Genomic DNA, 15,889 nt, shown 5'->3' on the forward strand with positions numbered 1-15,889 from the left:
CGCAAGGTTTGTCACCTGTTACTATGTACTTCAAGAAGCTATCATCGTTGCACATGTTTCTTTTTGGTAATTTGTTAGCAGCTGTGGAATGAATGAATGTAGCAACACAATGCATGTTCAGTTTTCCAACTAAGATCATATGACAAAACTACTTACAGATTCTACTCGCGGAAGGACATAAGACGATTTTTCCGTACAACATCTCGCACTGAACATGAATATCATCACATGATGATGGGCGCCCAGATTTTTGCCTCGTCTTCGATGAATGTTCTTTGTTGCTTTAAAACGCTGAAACTACTCACAATACTGAGTTTGACTCATACATTCTTCCCCATCATTTCCTGCAACATTTTCAAAGTTTCTGTAAATGTCTTGTCCAATTTGATGCAACACACACACACACACAGCTTTTCCAAAATCTTCATTTTCGTAATACTACAGAACCGCCACAAATACGGAACACTCCAACGGTTGCAGTCCCACAATGACACAAGGCAGGATGATGCAGTTATCGGTAAAATGTTGGGAAGAATCCCACTATGCAGCCCTGGCAAGCAGAAAGTCAAGAATAGTTCATTGATCTTATTTTTTGGAAGTTCGCTTTCTTTTTGGACAGATATTATACAGATTTCTTCTTGTATTATATATTTAATAATACAACAACTATCATAGTATTATATACATAATAAACTGTATCAGTGTAATGTTTACAATGTGCAAACAATGCATGTTGAAAACTCACCAAACGTTCTCTTCTTAGTTGAATTTCTTATATTTCAACAACTCTAGCTCTCTCACTTTCGTCAGAGGTTAACAAAAGACAAGTGCTAGAAGTTGAGGGTTACTACTAGTAGCTCTGCTTTCGAGAATTGTAAATCCACCTGTATAAGTTTTATTCTCATTTTTACCTTTTCATATTTGCGCAATGTCAATTAAATGTTTGGTTAGTTATTATTTGTTAAATTGTTGATCGCTAAACTATAAGCAATCAAACCATGAAAATAATAGATAAATCGGTAAGTGTTTGAATGTGTTCTGTGCATACCTTATTTGTTCTTGAGCAATATGAAAAGGCTAAAGTGAGATATATCTGTAATGTCGGATTTACAATCCATAAAAGCATCTAGAACTAACATCATCCTCAAGTGTTTTACTATTTGCCTTTCGCTGACCTAAAAGGCAAACTCATCTTTCCTAATTCTTGAGACTAAAGCGATAGATAAGTTCCTAAAATACAAGGAATGAAACTAAAAAGAGAACAGGTGAATATTGGTGACTCATAGAATCAGTGTATCAGATTGTACGTTTCTTTGTGTTCAAATGCTAAGTTTCAGTAGATTTATTTCTAAGGAAAGACAGAATTAGCGTTCTAAGTTTGTCGTGAACAGCATAATGAATGCCATCTGGCAGTACTTTTGCTTTGTTCACACAGTTGCCTACAAAAGTGTTTTCTCACCAATAAATATTATTTTTAATAGAATCAGAATAAAATCGAGGAATTGACTAATTTAAATATTGTGAGAAACGTACAAGGATCGCGTTTTCTACACAAGTTTGTGTTTAAACTAATCCAATAATTTAAAGAAAAAAAAGTCTAAACATTTCTAGGTGGGTATATGCTTTTGTACGCGACTGTACAAGAAGTGATGTGAATGAGTGGTGTGTAACCTAATGGGATCTTTTTGTTTTATTTTGTAGCTCAACAGTTGCTCATCCTTCCGAACTACCTCCCTCCCCCCACCAATGGGAGTGACAGTGTTCTCGTCTTAGTTTTCATTGGACTGCAACGTTTCCCCATCCACTGATCGTGGTGGGAGGAATCGCTAATGCATGGAGATTTCGTCACTGCCAGCGAGTGTGAATCATGTGAGAGACTGTTGCAAAAACTTTTCAACTATTTATGTTGGCAGGTTGGGAAGTTGAAAACAGCAGTGAAAATTACCTCCCCCATACCTCAGCCACTGTGTAAATATTTTTTTCTCAGCTAGGCCTTCTGTGTAGTGAGTGATACCATGCAATATTAAAGGATATTTATACGTGGTAGTGTATATGAACAACACTAAAATATTTTACGGAGCACGCCAAAGGGACGTTAAACTAATTCTGACAGAACTATTAAAAAGAGTCATATGTAATTTACACATCAGTGCCTCCAACAAAAAGTATGATTGTACGTATGTATGTATGTTTTGTGTGTGTATGTGTGTGTGCGTATTTAGTATGTGATTTCAGACGAACACAATTCACAACCAAGTACTGTACTGTGTGCTGTTTCGAGGTTCCTTGTCTTTCCACCAATTATATTGCCTGTAGATTTTTTTTAAAGAATTAACATTACTATGTGTATATGAGAGGTCAAAGAAAAAAGGTCACCCTCGTCGTAATTTAATCTGATAATGTGAAGCATGATGTAACTTCCCGTCCCCCTTCCCCTCCCCCATTTATATGGATTCATTTAATTTTTTTTAAAAGTGTGTTAATTTCACGAAGGTGATGCATAGTGCCAACTTAGCGTATTCACATATATGTGTGTGTTTGTATATATATATTAAAGGTCAAGGGGGAATTAGAAATAATGTGTGTTAACCCGAGTGCCCACGGTGTGCCAAGCTAAGGAAGTACTAAATATTCAACTCATATTGAGTTTTATTGTAGAATGGATAGAAATGCAACATTGACACTGGGAATTCTACGGATTTTGTTTTATAATAATAATAATTATTATTATTTTTTAGTAAGTCGGATTGTGCTTGGTGAAAATAATGGTCAGCATAAACTATAAAACTGTAGGTAATATCTTTTTATCACTTGTGACTGATAGTGATCTGTGATCCTGAAATTCAAAAAAATAATAATAATAATTAAAATAGAGAAACGTGTTCTTTTTACAAAAGAATCGAGTGGTTTCCCTCAGTACTATTGTACAGAATAAAAGATAGAAAAAAATAAAGGCAAGATAATGTTGTAAGCTGCTAAAAAAATAAAAATAAATAAGGGATGTATTGCGCACTGCTTGTGATGAAACATGTAAATAACGAAGAACCAACATGCAATTATCAATGTAAATATTTGTATGTAGGAATATACATTTTTTTTAAAAAAAAATATATAAAACATAATGTGGAAATGTAAAAGTCTCATTGAGAAGGACATAGCAAAAGGGAAAGCAGAACAGAATTTAACAAATTAAAAAAAAAAAAGTTTCCGTCAGTCTTTTTCAGTGAACGTATTGTCAGCGTTCAAGCAGAAGTCACTAACTCCAGAAACGTACGAATTGAGTTAGGCACTTCTTCCAATATGAGGACGGTATATAAGGTGAAACATACGATGTTCTGATACGTATTATGAGGCTAGATGTAGCAGATGACACTGTTATGTTACGGGTAACCACTCTTAGCATCACAATTTTACCTGCTACATCTAGCCTGGCAATGTTAGAACATCGTGTATTTCACCTTGTATATCGTCGTCATACTGGGAGAACTACCTAACGCCATTTGTACGTTTTTGGAGTTAGTAGTGACTTCTGCCTGAGCGCCGACGATATCTTCGTATCAAATATGAAAAATTGGTTTTCTATGGAAAAAAAATGTCAAATTGGCAAGAATTTTAACTTTTGTGTAGAAATAACATTGAGAAGAAGTCTATGTGGCGGGGAGTTAATATTTTAAAATAGTTTTATGGGTTAAATGTGATATTTTTTCGTTTTATTTTGTCCTTGAAAGGACGGTGCGTTCTTTTTTTAAGACTTTCCTTTGAGAAAAATGAGTGAATGTTTGAATATTTTGTTTTATGATTATTGTAGTACATGCTCGGGTTAAATGAAAATATATGCGAGGTGCAGTCTTTTTTTTTTTTTTTTTTTTTTTTTTTTAATATGTGAAATCCACAATAAAAGACTGCTCTTTTGAAGGGTTAATGTTGGTTGGTGTCGGGACAATATTTGCTCACTTTTCTGTGCATGATCTCAAAATATTGTATATTTCAGAGTTATTGTTCATTCAGGAAGATGTACTCGTCGACGAGATGTAAGACTACAGGGGAAAATGTGCTTTTCGTTCCCGTGCTTCTGGTATCTTTGACAATTAAGGCGAATTTTCATGCAAGCGTCCATTGCATTCTTTGCTTGCGTTATGGCTGGATAGCCAATTGAGAAAGTTATTTAAGTACAGTTCTATGTGTAACACAACTTTCTGTTGGCTACATATAGAAATCGCAAGCAACGGACGCCTGCATGAAAATCTGCCCTTATCAAACACTTTTAATATTTCATCGAATGGTGTGGAGAAACAAAACAGTAGTTATGTTATGTTGTAGACTTTTTATTTTTAAGTATTCAGTTTAGATAGAGGAGAATATATAACAAAAGACTTTGGTTGAGAACCCTTTGTTATGACCCTATCTCAGTGGGACTTAATCATAATGGTCATAGAACTACATGGACTTCCAACGATCTCATATTCTACCAACATAGTCACGTATGTTTTAAGATGCAGTTTTTTTTTTTCTTTTTCACGTGATTGTTTCCTATTATTAACGCAGTGGTATATGTATTTTTTTTTTTTTCAATTTGAGAGTTCTGGTCATATACGAATGAAATGGGCATTGTTATAAATGTTTTAATGGCCTTCACATGCATATACAAAAAAATGAACTTTTTAAAATAATATGTGTATGTATATATATATATATATTTGTAGTGCACAAGAATGTCAATGTTGGATGTAGGACATTTTTATGAATCGGTGGAAAAACCCATCACGGCATTTTTTTTTTTTTAAGTAGAAGTATTTGGATGGTGTAATTATTATTATTATTATTATTATTATTACCAATTAACGATGTGATAATTTTTATATTAAATAAGTGTGATATTAAAACATGTTTACATGATTTTTTTTTTTTAAATTCTCATTTGTAGATGATAGCAGTGGTTATGAATTAATGATAATTTAACTTTTCCAGGACCTGTAACTAGGTCCTTGTAGTGATCAAGCTCTTGGAGGCAAGATAGTTTGGTGGGGGAAAAGCTCATTTCGTGGCAGATTATCTGTGCATTCGGCAATTGCGGCTGAGCCAAGTCTCGGAATGATTCGAAGCCCCACGTAAATATTAATGGATATTGTTTTTCATAATCTGTGTGTTTGAGAAGAATGTAAAGCAAAGTAATTAGCGTCTAACACACTTCATGATGATGATCTGATTAATATGAAACAAGAAAAGTTAAATATATTAATTGCAGAGAATACCCATCCATTTTATATATTGGCGATAATGTTACAGCTGGAAGCCTAAATCGTACATATCTGGACAGTTTCTACACAAGCTCGTCATGTTCCTTTGCATTTATTCCAGTTTAGTTTCTAGCAGAGTGATTTTCACATTAGAGAATCGTAAAGTCTCAGCTTAGATTGTCTTAACAACGCTACTAAGAAAAAATTGTTAATTCATAAATTACGGAAGAATTTAAATGGCATTGTTGTATACTCCAAACTGGCATAATTATAGTATGAATTTAATGAAATAGGATTTTTTTTATACATAATTATTATTTATGAAAACTTACATTTGTGTATTATTTGATCAAAAATATGAATTTATCAACCTCTTCTGCAACCAGTTGGTCGAAAACTCAAGATTACATTACCGCAGAACACTAGATCAGTCATTTCTAACTGTCGTGAAAGCACCTCATTTATCGTCTACGTTGGACAGATTACGTATTTATGACGTCTTACAATGAAAGAAATAAAAAGAGGGTTTGAAGGGTGTTGACATAAGAAAATGGAATGGAAGAAATGTAATTTATGTCAACGGTGCTAGAAGGTGGTAGACTTGCTACGGAATATACATGCAAATTTATTTATTTCCACAATGAGAACAACAATGGTTTCGTGGTAAAAGTTCTGTGCCCCTACAAGAACAGAAATTCTGCAATCAAACTCGAGGATTATTTCTGCAAAGCAAAATGTGTATGGAGCTATAAAATTTCCACGTTTAAAAAGAAATTGTTGTTGCGGGAGGGGGGATCACTTGTGCAAGTCTACAGTCAGACAGTCATCATTACACTTCCATTAAAAAAGAACTGCAAATAAACTTGGAAAAAGATCGAGTTAATGGAAACGTCATATAGATTTCAGTAGGAACAAGGTAATTAAATTTCGATATGATTATGAATTGTAGCTTTTTCTATTAAAGATTTTTTCTTTCCGCCTTTAGAGTATTATTGGAAATAAAAATGAGTATGTGTACTTGTATTTGCATATCAGATTCCTGAAAGGACCGTGAGAAATGCTAGAAGATGCGTGCGTATGATGTACCGATGAAATTCTACTTCATAAGTAGAACCATTGAGTTGTACACAATCATCGACAAAAGAAAATAACTTGTTTTATATACATATTATGTGAAGTTCGCTACAGTGTACTGTCGCTAATCTTACCTTAAAACGTAATTTTGTAGTTATCACTCCACCCCAATAGTATGTAAAATCTTAAATTCGTATGTGAGAGTTTGCAGCATTGAAAAGTGATCGTCGCCATTTGATGAGTTCTGACATGGCATCCAAAATGCGTCCAAGAAATAAGTTAAAAGGAGAATCTTCTCAGAGAGCCATTGGTCCTGAGTACAACATGAGGTGTAATATATAAAGGATGTTGAACAATTATTTTCCCTCCTATACAAGGAAATTCATTTTTCAACAGACCCATCCATTACAGAAATGTATTTCGTCCACCTATATGCTAGAACTGTTACGTCTTGTAAGTATATATTATATAAGCGGTTGGTCAACAAGTGGCTGTTCCACAGCATGTGTAACACCTACATCATTTCTGCACCCAACACACTAACCATATCAGCGTGTATCTCCGTCGGTGTTAGGCCTTTAATCTAGAAGTTATGACTTCAGTTACAGAGAACACAACTAGTGCCAATGACATTGTTCTGTGCTTTGGCAGACATACTTCTAAAACTTAAAAGTACAACATATTACAAGCACAATATTTTTGATCAACTTCTCTTATATCAAATACAATAATTGTTGAACCCCCTTGTAAAATACAAGCGCTCTCATTAACCTGACATTTGTGCTAATTTGGTAGCCCTCTGTGCAAGAAATGACCCGATTATTAATAGTGTAGAATATTTTCTTCTGATTTAATCAGTAGACGTAAAATAATAAGTAAATATATAAACCTTGAGCATTCTTCTACGAGATAATTAGAACGCTATTATTTCGTAATTCGTAGCAATCAATAATGAAACAGTGTTAAAGGTTGGATTCTCAACGTAATCCAATACTTTCTTGAGTGATAAAAAAAACAGATCTATTACTAATAAGCTAAGTTCAATATACTGGCTACTGGCTACTATTAATTATCTTTGCGCTCCTAATTTACCATAATGATGAACGCCATTGTTGTAGAACAAATTTTTGTTCATTATTTTAATATTTGGCATCGACGTCTGCGTTCCGTTTTTTTCTTTCTTTCTTTCTTTCTTTCTTCTAGGTGTAATATATGCTTAATAATGAAGATAAGACAGGTAAGTAGTCCTTTCGTACTCAACAAAAATCTCTGCTAAAGCTTGATTTTCATTGTCATCTGTGTAATTTATCGGGAATTAATATTACTGAAAAAAATAAATAAATAAAAAGGGAGGAAAAAAGCTTAGCCATGTGTACGTAATGGTAAGTTCTTCTGCGGTAAGCGTGTAGCTCGGAGGAATAAGGAAACAAAAACTGCTATTATCACAAACTTACATTTCTGTGTTACCTTTTCAGTTAACAAAACTCTTCCAATATTTTAGTTTATCTGCTGTGATGGGTAGACACTTTAAAGAAAAAGCGATCCCTGTAAATATGTAATAACTTTTTCTTCTTTTTTTTTAACTACAGAGGCCTTAGATTTGCAAAAGAGGAACATAAATAGTTTATAACTGTACATCATATATTGATGTTGTCCATTGCAGATATATATCTTCTTCTTTTTTATTATTATTAAAACATTAGCAGCTATTTATGTGGATATTCAATGTGTTTGGAGTGAGTAAAATAATGCATGATAATTTTTCATTTGTAAATAAACGAAACAAACAGACAAAAAATAATATTGACTGGTGTTTATATAATATTAAAGACCTCAAATCTATTTAACATTTTGTCTCTTATTCTCCTGGGCATTGTAGCATTAATATATTATGACCTCGTATGATTTGTATACAAGAATTCAACTGTACTGTCTTGTGACTGTTGCCAAAGTGAAGGGGACGTTTGTCGTGTGTTTGTGTAGGTTTTTATACTATAGAAAGGATCGAGAACGAACCATATTGTACATAAATATATATATACACATGTGAATGTCCTTTTTTCTAATGTTTATTTATCTTCAGTTGTAATATAATGGTGTAGTTATCTTTTTTTACCCGTCACTGCCAAGTAATCTGGTCGCTGGTTATTTTTTTCCCTTTATCTTTTGTCTTTCTTTTTAACAGTTGTGTATAGTAAAAAGTAAAATGCATCATTCCGTAATGATGTATGCAATGTGTGATAACTGTGAATACCTATACAATATATTAAGAAAAAAGTCTCCTATTTTTTCACAAGAAAAGTAAAACTTGTAAACTGGAAGTATCGTGCTGTATAAACTTCTTTACATTTACACCGATAATATTAACTTTATGGAAATATATTTTTCAGTGAAGTGAAATGCTGTGAAATAGAGATTAAGAAAGAAAATGGTGATTCCCTTAAGAGCCTGACTTCCTAAAAATAATACAAAATTTACCATTTTCTTCTTTTGCTTGTTTATTCATAAGTGAAAGGAGATAATGAAATGCAACTTACCACAATCATAGTTAATGTTATTCTATAACAGATGAACGTGAAGAATTTTCAGTGTTGTCATCCATAGAAAAATGAAATGAAATCTTTGAGTTTTATGTCCCACGGTTATGCCTGTTAGGCTAAAGGAGACGATGATGATGAGTAATGAATGAAATGGTGGAATAAAGTAAGTGGGAGGAAATGGGAGAATCCCGAGGAAACCCACGCACACGGTGTTTGTCCATCACAAAGTTCACTTGGCGGGGGCTGGGTTTCAACCCGGGACCCCAAGCACCAGAGGTGAACGCTCTACCACTGAGCCACCGCGGCCCCTTGTCATCCATAGAAGTCACAGTGTTGCCAGAATAATATATCCCCCAAAATCTAAGCTAAGGCAGCAACTAGAGGAACAAACTCAACTGCATTTGATTACGTATCATGTTGTCTTGGAATCCCGTAAACTACTTTTTAAATAACTTTATTATTTAATTTTAATAACTGTATAATAAACCTATTTTGTTTATTACAAACTAAAGACAACTATTATTTAAAAAGTAGTTCACAGGATACCAAAACAACATGATAGTAATCAGATGCAGTTAAGTTCGTTCCTCTAGTCACTGCCTTAACTTAGATTTTGGGGGGAAATGTTTTTGTGACAACACTGTAATTTCTATGGATGGCAACACTAAAAATTCGTCAGGTTCATATTTTCTGTTGTAGAATAACATTGTCTATGATTGTGGTAAGTTGCATTTCATTATCTCCTTTCACTTATGAAAAACAAACAAAAGAAAAAAAATGTAAATTTTGTATTATTTTTAGGAAGTCAGGCTCTTATCATACATATATCAAGAATTTTATTCAGCAGTTTTCCAGTTAAATTTTCATAACTAACAAGTTTTCAATACTGTCTTATCACCTTTAGTTTAGTTAATTAACTCTGTAAAGAATTGATAAGTTTGCTTAAGAGTTTAATACAAACCTAATTATATATGTGAATATGTGCTGTAAATTCTCAAATTGTAGCTGACACTTGTAGATGTTATAGGCGAGCCAGACATATGAACGTATTAGCTATGTATTGAAGTCTTATGCAAACTTATCAGCGTTTAAAAACTAACTGTGTACAGCTATTTTACTTTCTAATGAATAAGTGTTTCTCTTTCCACGTTAGTTTTCTCTGTTGCCACAAAAACCGTATGTAAAGGTGATATAATTCTAGTTTTTATTTTATTCTGTAATTAACCATGACTTCCTTTCACGTCACGAATTCGGTAATTCTTCTAACTAACCTTTAACAAACTATTCATCCATGTTCCTATATGAATTATTATTATTATTATTATTTGTATTATTATTGTAGTTCCGACGTTTTTGTTTGTAGTTTTTTTTCCTAATTGCTCAGTGAATTTTATTTTATTATAGTAATATGTATTCAAATTGTATACAATTGACATGCGATAGCTTGAATAACAAAGGATCAGACATTTCATGAAATGGGCTTTTTTTTTATCGATCCTTATTTTATAATAGTAAAATACGGGAAAAAATTGAATTTCGTTGCATGACCACGAAGAGTGTTCATTTATACAGGATGTTACTAAAACGTATCACAGATTCCTTACATCTAAATAAGAAAAAAAAAAAGTTCATATGGACCTGTGCTCAAAAGTGGATAATTTCGGAGTTACAGGGTGCCAAAAACGTGAAACAATTGAATTTTAAAGGTAGTTCCACTACTATAAGACCAATCGTAGTTGGTTCAAGATATCACTGAGGAACTGATACGTGAACTGTCCAAATATTCCATGTTTAAGAATGCTCCAGTACTTGGACACCAATTTTTTAGAGAGATAGGTGGAGAGTGATCAAGTACTCCCAAACAACCTCTCTTAAAAATGATTGTGCAAGTACCGGAGATTCTGAAAGATGGATATTTGAGTACTTCACGTACTAGTTCCTCAGTGATGTCTTGACCCGACTACGATCGGTCCCATAGTAGTGGAACTATTTACCTTTTTAAATTTCATTTCCCATGTTTTCGGCACCTTATAACTACGAATCTATGCACTTCCGACCATAGTCCATATGAACATTTTTTTCTTATTTCGATGTGTGGAATCATTCCCAAAATATTGTGACAGATTTTTGTAATAACGTGTATTTTTTTAAAAAATGAATATGTATCTGGAACTTTAAAAGTGTATCGGCACGAAATGTGAAGTTAAATAATTTATTCTGGAGGATTGATGCAAGGCTTGACAACAACTTCTGGTTGAATTCAGATTTTAAATTCTCTTCATTTTTTTAATATTTTGTTTGTAGTTTTTCTTATTTTTAAGTATTCCTAATCCACAATTATTCTGTGCTTCTATCTGCAGTCACCGTTCAGCACAATAATGTCATCCAAATAGCTTGAATATTTGAATACGGTTATTGGCCACACTTTAGGACTCTAATTTTATCGTAAGATGATAACCCACAACCTCTATTATCGTCTGAAAATATTCTCAAGCGTTATTGTTCATAACAATAAACTTTGATTTTTCTATTTACGAATTGTTTACTATACAAAGACAAAAGAGAATTGACAACTCTTCGTAAGATACACAAACGCAGAGAAAAGTGTCTTCATTAATTCTAATAAATGGTGAGAGGGAGGGGCAATAAATAATGGAAGTGGATTGGACACAAATATTGCAGAATGTGTGCGTTATTATTGAGTAGTAATCCCTGTTCGAAGTTGTAACATTGCTTGGAATCTGTGATGCTGCTATTTTATATTTGACTGTGTAAATGTTTCCTCTTGACACAAATGAACCAAATCTTCTCAATTTAATTCATTTTTTTTCTGTCAGATATCGTAGTAAACGTTCACAATTTCTTCGATGGCTTTCAGTAGTTCATGATGCAATTTTTGGCCAAAATAAAACTCTGAATAATTAGTTAGGGTGTTAAACTAGGCAAGCACATGTAGTTTGTTGTTGTTAAATGTGCCAAAGTGTACTAAACAAGTGTTCAGACTGGATCTCAGGAATTTCAATAGGCCCTTGTCACGAGGTAGCTTCTTTACATTAATTAGGTGCCCACATTGTTCAATTTTATGGATATTTTTTGAGAAAAATAATAATGTGCTACTCATAAATGTTGAGCAGAATTACTAGAACAGCACTTGAATGTGTGACTGTATTGTAGTAATGTTGAATCTAGCTTCTTGTAAAAAAAATATTTGTGTTAATTTGAAAGGTTTCGTCTGTGGATATAGGTTTATAGATATTTGCCCTACCATAGCAACAAATATTTCGTCTTGGAACAGCAAAAACGAACATAATTTAAAGCAAAAGAAGAAAAAAAAGTATTGTATGGTTTTTTGAGCTGTCGATTTCTTCATTAGGATACACTTCATGAAATATTCTCAACCAGTTTCTCTGTTCTGTGTAATAACTTGGAAGAAAAAGTTAATAGAGTAGTGTGGTCTGTTTATACGTACTGTTGCACTTTTTCTAGCCGTATTTTCACAAATATACCGTACTATTTAAACTTTTCACCGTGATTAAAATATTGTCACTTTTCTCCTAAAGTTCTACACCCGAATGATACTTGTTGGTGGTTATTATAGTAGTAAACGGTATCACTGAACATTAGAATTTCAACCTTTTTAACCAGATTTTTGCCTTTATAGATCAACAATCATTGGTGGAAATATCCTGTAGTTAAAACTATCCATTTTGCAAAATACACATTTTTCAAGTTAAAGCATGTCAACAGTAGAGTATTTACGGCTTACTAAGCAAGACCAGAGCTTGGAGTTATTTGTGTAAATATTAATTTGTTTAAACGGTAAAACATTATAAATAGTTATTTTTAGTTTAGTAATTTATCTGCTAATTAACAGAACTAAGCCATTCTGTTTATACCTTATTTTGACAGTAAAATCTTTTGTCTTATATTCCATACTCACAATTTCATGACAGTCAAAATTCTTTTAATAGTCCAGTACCGTGCCGTGGAAAATCAGCGCCCGGGGCGAGAGTATACGACGGTGCCCCCGTATATATGAGTGAGGTCGAGAGACCAGCCGCGAAGTGCCACCATGATTGTCGCGAAGCGTAAGAAAATTTTCAAAAATAAACCCTGCTTTTTCTTGATTTTGAGCACTTTTTATTACTTGTTTCCTTGCATTTTAAATATGTGCACATGCATTTTCCTAACATAAGTAATATTATAAGACCACTTCCTAAAGCAGCAAGAGGATTTAAGTTCATACTAGTAATATTCCAAGTAATTTTTCTTCTCTTATTTGTTTTCTTTTTTTTTCCTCCTGAATTTTGTGCCGGCTTACTTCGGCGCCCGAGACTGCCCCGAGCATCCCGTACCCCCGCGCACGGCACGGCACTGTATTAATGTCTTCTCTTTTTGGGTATTTGAATACATAAAAAGACATTATATATATAAAATAGTTGTATTTCATGTTGGACAATATATAACTGTTTGAATTATAAAGATATGTCTATTAATCTTCGTCTGGCATTCGAATCAGATACGAATAGGCTTGCCCAGATAAATATTTCAGCCAACTATTGTGTTAATAATGTGGATTTCTAAACACAATCTAAGTTCAGGAATTATTGATTGCAAAAGCATTGTGAATTTCTAGAGGTTTTTTTTTTAAAAAAAAAGACAATCCAAGCTCTGGATTTGCAATGAATTTGTCAGAAGCGTGTGAATAGTGAATTCAATTGATGGTCTTCGTTCAAGCGGACATTTTTTGTTCGAACGTAACATTCCATACAATTGTCAAAATGGCCCAGCATTAAACTCCACGATTTTCATTAATAAATGTAACTTTTTGGTGTTTCTACTAAGAATTTACTAATACAGTCTTTTTGATATTGGACGAATTGAATTTAAATTCATTCAAATATTAATTACTGTAGCACTATTGAGTTTTTCTAAGTTAAAAATAAAAAAAAAAATAAAATAAAAATACATTGTACATAGTTGTATAAAGTAATGTCAGTGGAGAAAGTATGCATGTATGGTGAGGGTTTTACATAAAAATAGTAATAAAATGCATGTCATTCTGGAAGAGAAGTCGTACAGTAAACTATTTATTTCAGGTGAACCAGGTTGGCTTGCATTTTAAATGTAATGTGTATTTCTCACGTTTCTCCTTTTCTCTAGTTTATACTGTGGATGTCAAGTGTCTATCATTATGTTTGACGCCGTGTAGTATGCAATTATATACATTTATTCAGGAAATCATTTTTTTTTTTTTTTTAATGTGATGTCTGTTGTAATGCAAAAGATGAGGAAAATCTAACAATACACCAATAATTTAACGTAAACAAGGTAGATAGAAAAAAAAATATTGACTAAATGCTTTGTAATTGTTAGAATTACGGGTAGTTAATAATAATAATACTAATAGTAACAATGTTTGCCCATGTAACGTATTATTTTTAGTTTATCACCGCTTGTGAGCACAATTGTTCCATTTTTAAAAATATAACAATGTCAATTTCGGTTTAATCGCTCTCTTATTGTTCGTTCTCGTCGTCGTCGTCTTGCAAAGAAAAACCCAAGACCGTGTTCGTAGGAACTTCTAAGGTCTTGAAGCAGCAGATATTTTTACGTAAAATTTATTTAAGATGCGTTCAAACATCCGCAAAACTGGTGTGAAATCGTTGATACAACATTATTTTGATTTTTTAAAATGATAATCTGAAGGCCTGCAATTAATACCTGCTGACTTACATTCACAAGAGCAAAACCAAACTACAGAACACATCTAGTGGCCGCGGTGGCTCATTGGTAGAGCGTTCACCTCTGGTGTATGGGGTCCCTGATTCGATCTCAGCTCGCGTCAAGTGGACTTTCTGGTAGACAAACACCGTGTGTGCGGGTTTTCTCGAGGTTCCTCCGTTTCCTCAAACTATTCATTCAGTATTTCATTCATTTCTTATCATCATCTTCTCCTTTAGCCTAGATGGCATAATCGTGGGACGTAAAGATTTCATTTCAGAAGACATCTAGCGATGGGAACGAAATATACAGGGGCAACAGCTTTTAATAAAACGCCACATGATAACAATACAGTTCAGAGTATAAGTTCTTCAATTATTTATAGTAGCTTACGTCGTGGAAAATATTTGATTTCCAAAATTAGTTAATCTGACTACACAGTGTACAAATATCAATGACAACAACTTCAAAATTGTTTCTCTGTTCCACTCAGTAATAATTATTTGAAAATATCTCAGCAATATGCTTCGAGTAATTCGTGATAATTGTTGTTAAAATTAGTATTTCAAAGGTAGCAAAAAAAAAAAAAAAAAAAAAAAAAAAGATCAACATTTCTTTTCTCTTATTTTCGAGGAAGCAAAAATACATTTGAGCTCACAACGCTGCCAAAAGTTCCCTTTATTTGATCCAAATGTTATGTTTATATAAAAGACTAAGGAATAATTTTTCAATGTATTTACATACATATATATCTCGAAATACAAACTTCCCATACATACCAAATACTACCAGAAATTATCTCTATGTAAGGTATGACAGACGAGGAATTGCTAGTTGTATTTCTATCTACCCTGTTTGCAGCAATTTAACGATATATTCCGGACTGATAGTTTAACACCGTTAAATATGCAAATTGTCAGTGATGCAAGTTGTTTCGGATGCCAATCTTTTTTTTTTTTTTTTTTCTAAAATAAATATAAGTGAAATACATCAAAATAATAACTTTACACCAAGTTGTATGCGTTGTATAAAAAAGAAATTACTTTATATGTGAACAATTGTGTTAATTCTTAATTGCGTAAAAAGAATTTTAAAAAATCGTGGAATGTTAACACACTAGGAAAACAGTGAAGAATTAATAGTACTAATTCCACGTGTCTGTTTTTAGTGAAGTTTATGTCATGTTTCGGATACGAATCATTCTGTATGTATGAATGGCACACTTTTTGATAAATAAACGAAAAGGAAAAAAGCACCAGAATAAACGTGTTTCTGTGTCTCATTTGAAAATATAAGCACCCAGCACTTCAAGAA

General features: G+C 32.9%; 1 protein-coding gene across 1 annotated transcript in view; it reads left to right on the forward strand.

Moving 5' to 3' along the window:
* LOC145694359 (serine/threonine-protein kinase NLK-like) overlaps positions 1-15,532 on the forward strand; it is a 93,949-nt gene extending 78,417 nt beyond the window's left edge. Inside the window, exon 9 of the mRNA XM_081770511.1 lies at positions 1,702-15,532. Coding sequence (XP_081626637.1) covers positions 1,702-1,756 — 55 coding nt within the window. The 3' untranslated portion in view covers positions 1,757-15,532. The remainder of the gene's footprint in view (positions 1-1,701) is intronic.
* The last annotated feature ends 357 nt before the right edge of the window (positions 15,533-15,889 follow it).

Source organism: Thermobia domestica, chromosome 9, assembly GCF_964235325.1.
Source record: "Thermobia domestica chromosome 9, izTheDome1.hap1.1, whole genome shotgun sequence".
NCBI classification, from domain to species: Eukaryota; Metazoa; Arthropoda; class Insecta; order Zygentoma; family Lepismatidae; genus Thermobia; species Thermobia domestica.